The following is a 9,654-nucleotide window of genomic DNA, read 5'->3' on the forward strand; positions in this document are numbered from 1 at the left end:
CTGCGTGTGAATCGGGAGGCAAGGCAGATGGTGCCCTCTTGTCTTCTGGTGGGCTCAATTAGCTGTTCTTGAGTGAATAGGGGTCTTGACTTGACTTTTTTTTAAGGCTGCTCACTGCGGCTTTTGTGTGGGCCGAGATGCAAAGTGGCCAATTAAAAGAGGCCTAATTCACCCAGATCAAGCCTTTGCTGTCCAAGGCGGGAAGATCCTGGACAGCCTCGTACTGATCCGAGACACCATCTGTTTTGCGAGAGACAAAAATATTCCATTAGGAGTCCTAAATTTAGATTTTGAAAAAGCTTTTGATCGGGTCTCGCACCAGTACCTCTTGCAGGTACTGCAAAAAAAATGGGGTTTCCTGGGAGGTTTGTAGCTTGGGTGGGACTGCTGTATAGGGATATTACCAGCAAATTTTATGGTTAACGGGCATCTGACAGAAACGGTGAAAGTAAACTGCGGTGTCTGTCAAGAGTGTCCTTCATCTGCTCTTCTTTTTGTGACTTAGATCTTGAGAAAGGACCCACTCAGAGGTATAACAATACCCGGAAGTGGTGGACAGACGACAAAATGTCTTTTATATATGGATGATTTTAATATTTTATGTACAGACCTTTCATCGGTGAATAGAACATTTCAACTAACAGATTGGTTTAGGAGAGCCTCTTGCTCCAAATTAAGAAAAAAACAAAAACAAAAGCACAGTTTTATGGACCCTGGAAAACAAATGAGATGACAAGATTTCAATTCCAAATATCACAGGAAAACCCAAAAATATTAGGAGTAAAATCTTTTAAAAATGGGGAAGGAGAGAAAAACTGGACAGAATTAATAGGGAAAATAAAACAACGAATAGGATTTTGGGGATTAAGAGAGATGACCCTAGAAGGAAAGATTTTAATAATCAAGGCAGTGATTTTACCTGTGCTTTTACTCACAAGCTCTGTGTTTTTCCCACCTAGGAGAGTGGTTTTAGAATTACAACGTGCTGTTTTTTTATTTCCTTTGGAGCTCCAAATGGGAGAGAATCAGCAGAAACATCATGAGGAAGTCAAAGGAGAAAGGGGGAAAAAGTGGTCCCAGATTTATATCCTTTTCTGGGGAGCCTTTATACAAGCACCCACTTAAAACAAGCACTTAATATCTCTAGCAACCAAAAGACTAACACAATCAGTTGCCAACAGTTTGGCGCAATGTGAACCATGCAATTCTCCAAAACAGACTCCAGGACCTGTCGTGGATGGTGGTTCATGGGATTCTCCCAGTCAGGTCTGTCATGCACTCCCGGGGCATGGACCTGAAAAGCTTTTGGCCTCCAAGGGGACAGTTGTATGAATTATTTTTTTCCCCCAATCACATTCCTCCCTTTTGGTCATGCTTTGATCAATAAACAATTTTAGAGAAAAAAAAACAAAAACAAAAAACAAAAAAAAAACAATTTATACAAGGACATATTAAACCCACTACTGATTTAAACAAGGCATGGTTTGGAAACAGAGTTAGACTGTTGAGTCAGCAATCATACACAAACGACCCAGAGATTAATAGTAACAGAAGTAAAAATTTCAAGAGTAAAAATAAAAAATAAAAATGACCTGATATAACAATTACGACCAACAACAAAGTCAAAATAAAATAAAAAAGGCAGGTCAACATAAAACCAACAAAATCAAGATAATACAACAGATTAGACAATTGAGATTCAAGAACAATGAACTTAAGTTTTATAATGTCAACGATTCAGCTAGTTCATAGAAGAATCACTAAAATAAAAACCACAAATTAAGAGAAAAAATACATTGTTTTTTATTCTCCCCGCTCTTTTTTTTTTTTGTGTTGAAGGAAACTGGCAGTTATTGGTTTCACCTAAAGAAACTCTACCAGGACCTGGGGGCCTATGAACACAGATAGAATTGGGCATATGGCTGAAATGTGGACGAACAGAGTCAACAGAGTTAAACAAGAATGCTTCTTTAGTTTTCAAAGCCTGACTATCAGCAGCTCTAACCGTAGCAGCAGACATATCACATAAGAACCGGCATCAGAAATGGCAGCATCTTGAACGTGTAACATGATTGCTGGTTAGGCGTTGTTGACCGTCCAGATTTTGAGTCTGTCCTTAATGTTGGTGGGGTCAGGAGCAAGCCCATACCCCCGGTAATGACCTTTCGTCCAGAGGGCCTATGACCAAGCATCACATGATGTGCAAAAGGAAGAAGTACCGAATCATTGTTCCAATATCAGGGCAGGGAAAAGAAGCACATGGATCGAGCCGGACTGTGATTGTAGTTCTCACAGTGACCGTAATGTTCGGACTGGATGCACAACCTGGAACCCAGGCTGAGTGAGGAGTAGCTGGGGACACGGTAGGGGCACTCCGTTTCGTCAGTTCGAGACATCTTCCGGCAGACAGAGTACCCACCAGCCATGGCCACTTAATAAAAACTGAAAAGGCTCAGGATCAGCAGGATCAGGACCCCGAAGCAGATTCCTTCAGTGACACTCCAGCAGCGCCTAGCGGGTGTCCAACAAGGGCTCAATTTGTGCTGCTGAGGTGAAGAGATCTGTGGCGGTCCATCCCCACAGGCATCATGGGAACAAGAAGGTAGTCTAGAAGTCCTGCGTCCGGTGGAGCAGCGTGATCAGGCTCAGGGGACTCAGCAGAGACGTCTCTTTCTGCTGCTTCTAATCACCTCAGGTTCGGCCAGAACCTTCCTGCAGAGGCAGCGATCTTCACAGCAGAGTGGGTGATGAGAAGCTCTTGGTATGGCCCCAACCACCATGTGGCTCTCCCATTCGGGAGAGCCACATGGTGGTACCTGCAGATTTAAAAATAATTCTATTTTTAAATCTGCAGGTATTCACCTGGCTTCAGGTTGTGCAGAGCATGAATGCCGGTTCGGGCAGGGCAGCTTGTACTGCTGCAGTGTAGGCACGTCTGAGGATCTTATGACAGAAATACTTTGCCCCATAATCTACAAGAAAATTAATCTTACAGGTAATCTGAGGAGAGCTTTAAGAGGATGACGGTTCAGAAACTAAAAAAACAAAACAAAACAAAAACAACTTTGGTTTAGCTGGATAGTTTTCTGCGTTTGACGGAGATGTGACTCAACATAATGTGTTGTAGCAGTGTTTATATGTTTATCAATCAGTTCAACTAGTTAAAAATTAAAGTATTTTCTCATAAAATTGTGAGTGTGTGTGGTACTCATCCGAATGGGCGAGTCGTCTGGCAGGACCGTCTGTTCGCCCCGTGTCAACCCCACTCCCTCCAGTCAGCTCCGACCGTCTTGGTCCTGCAGCTGGGTTTTGCACTTCCGGGGACATTCCCTGGTCCAATGGTTAGGGAAACCACAGATGAAGCAGTTATTGTGGTTCTGGCGTCGTCCTGGAGGACCGGGCCCCACAGTTGCTGTTACCCCAGTTGCCTCTGGGACCGTTTGGTGTGCGGCCCGACCTCGATAAGAGTCCTGTCCATGTTTCTGACGTGAAGAAAGCAGGCCAACAGCTTCATTAGACACCAGCAGCTTTGTGTAACAGTCCCAGACAGGCTCATCCTCGTTTTGTTTCCAGCATCTGATTTTGTCCATGTCCACCCGCCTCGGAAAAGCTACCTCGATGCATCACACAGTCTGTTCAGAGCCGTCAGGACCGTATCAAAACCTGAAGCAGTGTTCAGCATCATGAGCCATGCTCCGCGTTGTGACGTTGGCTCGGCCTATCTGGCCCGCCAGCTTCTTCTTTGCCGGGCGGTGAGCTGGCTGCCTCAAACCAGTCATCTGCTTCTGGCATCGGAGACGGGGTTGGTGAGCCATCTTGTCGCCGTCCGTAGGGAGGGGGCGGGCACGAGGCGAGCAGAGGATCCTCCCGAGTGGTACCGAACCTCGCAAGAGACGAGACAGGTTTAGTAGCAGGCTGAACAGTAACAGTTTCACAATTATTACCAAATACACAGGTGTCAGTATCCGAGTCATCTGGTTTAAGCACACAAACATTTCTTTGTGATTTTTTACGCTCTCTTCTTTCGGCTTCCTCTCTCCAGGCAAACAGACGTTTCTTACTCTGTTCAAGTTTCTCAAATCAGCATTCTGAATAGCTGTATGTGATTTAATTTCACATTTGTGTTCTTCCATTTATTCTAAAGCTTAACTGATGCAGCAGGAGACGAAAACACGACATTCTTAACCGTACGGAAGCAAAAATAAGATATAACAAAAACAAAAATAAAGCCAAAATGTGGGGAAAGAAGAAAATAAAATCACAAAATGCAGTTTGTTTTTTCACAACAAAAAGAAAAAGGCCAAGGCTTTCTCCTCTGCTTGTCACTGAACATTCAGACCTTGGAGATGAGCAGAGACGCTTCATCTCATATATCCAAAAAAACAAACAAAAAAAAACACCCTTTACTTCAAAACAGTTCAGGAGGCCTTCAACACAACAGAATGCTTGTCGCCCTCCGAGATGTTTGTGATCCACCCACGCTGGGTGTCAGTATGACTCCTTTTTCCTTTATTTGGAGTTTAAATTTTAAAAAGTGAGTAAAGTTGGATTTCAGGTTTTTTTTTCCCCATTTAAAGAACAAAACATGTAAACAAACAAACTGTGAAAAACACGAAACGGTAACCGAAAGTAACCTATTAATCTAATTTGTTGACCTAATTGTCAATTTGTTGATGCTAATCAATTCCCAATGTTATGTGTGCACACAAACTGTAATAATTTGTATTATTAAAAAGGTTGTAAATTTACTCTGATTAACTTAACCGATTTTTGACGTTTCTTTTTTAAGTCTGGATTAATTCTGATCTTTGGCACCCCTCACCACCATCAGAAACTGGCCTTTGAGCTGGAGGACTAAGGAGTCATCTTGACCCCACCGTGCACGGTGTTCAGCTCCAAACCTGGCGGTGAAAGACGTCAAGATTCAAACTGAATGACCGGAAACCGTAAACATTCCAACCATTCACGGAGGCACTCCACGGATTCTTTTCTGTATTTACTTAATCATTATTTCTACAAAAGGCCCCTCTGGTTCTGAACAGACTTTACTCAGATCCTTCTCCATTCTGCCTCTTGCAGATGAAATGGCTTATCTAAAACTGTTGGGATGGCCGTCTATTTCCTAGAAGGGTCCTAAATGTCCCAGACACTTATGCCCCTTTTACATGGGCCCCATTTCAGAAGTCCGGCTCTACTCTATTCGGCTCTATAAAGACTGCATCGTATTCACCGGCCAGTTTGGTTGGTAGCAGAGGAACGCCTCCTCGTGTTGCGGGGAGCGGGGCCGCGCTACCGAAACTTGGCGCAAGTTGTGTAAGCAACGGAAGTGCTATGGACAATGTTGGCCCTGTGTTGTTGCTGTTTTTTAAACTTATGGGGATTCTCCTGAGACTTCAGGAAGAGAGGCGCAGTGGAAGAAACGCTCCGGATGCCGCGATTGTTGCACGGAGTAGGACAGCTGTTATCCGCCGGAGATTTCAGGCTTTACAGCACCTTCAGCTGGGGGACAGATGGCAGAAACGCTGCAGGGTAAGCTAACGCTGTTGTTTATATTCCTACCTTCGCTCTTTATGTTTGCATCTGGCCACACCCACGACCAATGAGTGAACAGGAGCTAAGCTTGCGCCGCCCACAAAGCAGGGCCGGCCCGGCTGGCCCTACTCCGAAGCAGGGACCAAAAAAAGCAGGGACCGGCCTTGAAAAAATGTTAACGCGCACAAAGCAAGCCAAGTAGAGTGGAGCCAGGACCTTTAGAGCCCTTGGAAAAGGGGCATTAGCTTCAGGAGTTTGCAGTTCCTACAAACTCTGAGCCCCCCCCCCGCCCCGTACACAGGAGTCCTAACTTGGAGTTCAATCTCCAGAAAACCTGTCCACTGAACCTTTTGCGCAATGGACATTACAGGCATAACAATACCAGGAAGTGGGGAACAGACAACTAAATGCCTTTTATACATGGATGATTTTAATATTTTATGTACATATTTTTTAAATCTGTGAGCAGAACTTTGGATTTAACAGACTGGTTTGGAAGAGCCTCTGGCTCAAAACTCAAAGAAAAATCCAAAGCACTTTTTTCTTAGACCATGAAAAGCAAGTGAGATGGCAGGACTAAATCCAGGTACCACGGGTAGACCAAAGAATATTGGGAGTAAAATTTGACAGGAATGGGGAGGAGACACAGAATTGGACAGAATTAATGGGGAAAGTAAAACAATGACTAGAATTTTGGGGTTTAAGATTACTGACTCTCGAAGGCAAGATTTTAATCATCATAGCAGTGATTTTACCCATCTTTTTATTAACTAGTTCTGTTTTTATCCATCCTGGGAGAGTGTTTTTAGAACTGCAACGTGCCATTTTTTATTTCCCGTGGAGCTCCAAATGGGAAAGAATCAAATGAAATGTGATGAAGCTGAAAGAGAAGGGAGGAAAAGCGGTTCCGGACCTAAACCTCTTTCTGGGGAGCCATTATGCAAGGATCCACCTGAAGCAGGCCGTGAACATCTCCAGCAACCCAAAGACCAACGCCATGACAAGATTCTGGATCAGTTCATAACTCCGAAAACTGAAACTGCTCAAAACTGATCTTAGAACACCTGTGCCTTTCAGCCTACCACCAGCCTATGTTTTTATACAGAACCCCATGACAAGATTCTGAACAGTTTGTTTCTTATTTAAGGAGAATGAAGGTAAATTTGACAAATTTATTGTTTTTTAAAATGATTTTAACTTTCAACTGGTGGTGCCTCCACCATGACGGCCAGTCATGCCGGCATGCGGAGTCACCACAGTGTTCGGTTTTTATTTAAAGAAAAAGATGCGACGGAAATGAAAATGTCAAGGCTCGACTTCTCAAGGAAAATGATTCAGCAAACCTTGGGTTTTAAACCAGAAGACTTGAACTGCATCCTGACCCTGCCTTTCAATAAAGGATTTGATGTAAGTTTTACTAATGGTTCATTATTGAAGGACTTCTGGACAAAGTTTGAAAATGTGAAATCCCAGTTTTCAGCATTTGGCATTGAGAAACTGACTGACAATACCCTGAAAACGGTTATTGTCAGGATGTTCAATGAGACTGTCAATGCTGAAGACATTTGTATGTGGCTGGGAAGATACTGCACTGTGAAAGGCCGGGCTATGAAGGTGAGGGATGCGGACGACATCTGGAATTGTGCTTGGAAGGTCCCTATTAAACAATGGGAAGACCCCCAAGGCTTCCAGGGCCTGAAGCATCTCCCCTCTATGATAGTTCTGGGGGAGAACAGAGGCTACATTCACTATCAAGGTCAGCCAAAACTTTGCAGAAGGTGTGGTGAGCATGGGCATTTGGTGGAGGCGTGTGACAAAGTGTTTTGTGGAAAATGTAGAGAAGTGGGACACACTTTTGAGCAATGCACAAAGGGGAGAAGGTGTAACTTGTGTGGAGGAGAGGACCACCTGTTTCGGGACTGCCCAAAGTCTTTTGTGAATAAGCTAAAAAACAGAAAAGAAAATGAACAAACACAAAAGGTAAACCAAATGCCAACAGTTAACGAGCTGATTGATTCAGCTGTGACTGAAAAGTCAAATTTTGTGCCAAAACCTGTGATTGGAGGAGGCGGGAATAGGGGAGGGGCCAGCAATGGCCCCCCACATTAAAACATCTGGTCAGGAGGAGGACACGCAGCTAGAATATAATATTAGATATTTTGAGCCACACTCCATACCAGTAGGTGGTGGTAATGCAACCTTAGTGTTTTTTGCCTCTTCTGGTTCCATTTCCTTTTTTTGGGCAAAGGCCGGCTCCTTGCAATGCCCATACTTGTCAGCAAGGGAGGTCCTTCCAGGTACTGCAAAAAAATGGGGTTTCCTGAGAGGTTTATAGCTTGGGTGGGGCTGCTGTATAGGGATATTACCAGTAAATTTGTGTTTATCTGCTCTTCTTTATGTGACTTGTATCGAACCGCTAGCGCAGATCTTGAGAAGGGACCCACACATTGCAGGTTTACAAATACCAGGAAGTGGGGAACAGACAACTAAATGCCTTTTATACATGGATGATTTGAATATTTTATGTACAGACATTTTATCGGTGAGCAGAACTTTGGATTTAACAGACTGGTTTGGAAGAGCCTCTGGCTCAAAACTCAATAAAGAAAAATCCAAAGCACTTTTTCTTAGACCATGAAAAGCAAATGAGATGGCAGGACTAAATCCAGGTAACGAGGGTAGACCAAAGAAAATTGGGAGTGAAATTTGATAAGAATGGGGGAGGAAATTAAAGATAGATAGAAATTGGATAGATATAATTGGAAAAGTAAAACAACTAGAATTTTGGGATTTAAGATCACTGACTCTCGAAGGAAAGATTTTAATAATCAAGGCAGTGATTTTACCTGTGCTTTTACTCACTAGTTCTGTGTTTTTTCCACCTAGGAGAGTGGTTTTAGAATTACAACGTGCTGTTTTTTATTTCCTGTGGGGCTCCAAATGGGAGAGAATTGGGAGAAATACCATGAGGAAGTCAAAGGAGAAAAGGGGAAAAGCTGTCCCAGATTTATATCTTTTTCTGGGGAGCTTTTATACGTGCACCCATTTAAAACAGGCACTCAACATTTCAAATAATGACAAAACAAACGCTATGAACAGATTTTGGATCGGCTCTTATCTTAGAAAACTGAAACTTCTTAAAACTGATTTTAGAACACCTGTGTCTTTTAACTTCCCCCAGCCTATGCTTTTATAAAACAGTTTTTAGTACATTTTAATCTGGAAACAGAAGAGATAAACATTTTAACCAATCATCGCTCTATCATTTCTGTTGTGCAGGACCGGGAGCCGGTGACTCCAGTGCGCGGCCTCCTCCACGGAGAAGCCACAACAGTTTGGCGCAACGTGAACCATCCCATTCTTTCAAACAGACTCCAGGACCTATCGTGGATGGTGGCTCATGGGATTCTCCCAGTCAGGTCTGTCATGCACTCCCGGGGCATGTCACCAACATCCACCTGCCCCCGACCTGGTTGTGGCGCGCCTGAGTCGGTGAGGCACCTGCTCTGGGAGTGCAGTGCTGCTGTAGACCTGTGGGCAAAGGCCGGCTCCTTGCAATTCCCATACTTGCCAGCAAGGGAGGTCCTCACAGCACAGCTGGTACTCTATGGGGTGAGCCATGAAAAACAAGCAGAAAAGAACTTTGCAGAGATGTGGCTCACCCTGGCCACCATCAAAGACGCCATATGGACCTCCAGAAACTTGCTGGTGAGAAAGCGCATGCAGATCCCCCCCGTGGCTGTGATCCGGATGGCAGCAGCGACCAGGAAGGCAATCAGAGCTGCAGGTGGCAAGCCAAGGACACAGCCGCAAAGAAGCATCGCCTCTGCGCCCATTTGGATGAAGGAGCCGGCACCACACGGAGAAAGGTCACAGCAGCAGCGGCCTGGCTCTCCGGGTGAGGCAGGTGGGAAGGAGCATCAGGGCGGGGATCCCCGCTGAGCACCAGGCCTGTTTGGAAGAATGGGATGGTTCTTTGGATTTGCAAAGGAGTCACCCCGCTCCTGCACAACTTTTAAACATGAACTGTCATTTTAAAATGTCTTATTTATCTCAAGTCTTTTAAGAGAAACTTACTGCTTTTAAAACTGTATCTGAAATGAATTTAGACAGTATGAAAAC

At 44.2% G+C, this 9,654-nt stretch overlaps 1 protein-coding gene and 1 long non-coding RNA gene across 2 annotated transcripts in view; one reads left to right on the top strand and one right to left on the bottom strand.

Moving 5' to 3' along the window:
- The window catches only part of LOC119617687, a 10,192-nt gene extending 590 nt beyond the window's left edge, over positions 1–9,602 (top strand). The window contains exon 2 of the mRNA XM_037979541.1: positions 8,812–9,602. Coding sequence (XP_037835469.1) covers positions 8,812–9,474 — 663 coding nt within the window. The 3' untranslated portion in view covers positions 9,475–9,602. The remainder of the gene's footprint in view (positions 1–8,811) is intronic.
- The window catches only part of LOC112450000, a 12,257-nt gene continuing 2,758 nt past the window's right edge, over positions 156–9,654 (bottom strand). The window contains exon 3 of the long non-coding RNA XR_003038554.2: positions 156–2,816. This is a non-coding gene — a long non-coding RNA (uncharacterized LOC112450000). The remainder of the gene's footprint in view (positions 2,817–9,654) is intronic.

This window comes from Kryptolebias marmoratus, linkage group LG2 (assembly GCF_001649575.2).
Source record: "Kryptolebias marmoratus isolate JLee-2015 linkage group LG2, ASM164957v2, whole genome shotgun sequence".
In the NCBI taxonomy this organism is placed as follows: Eukaryota; Metazoa; Chordata; class Actinopteri; order Cyprinodontiformes; family Rivulidae; genus Kryptolebias; species Kryptolebias marmoratus.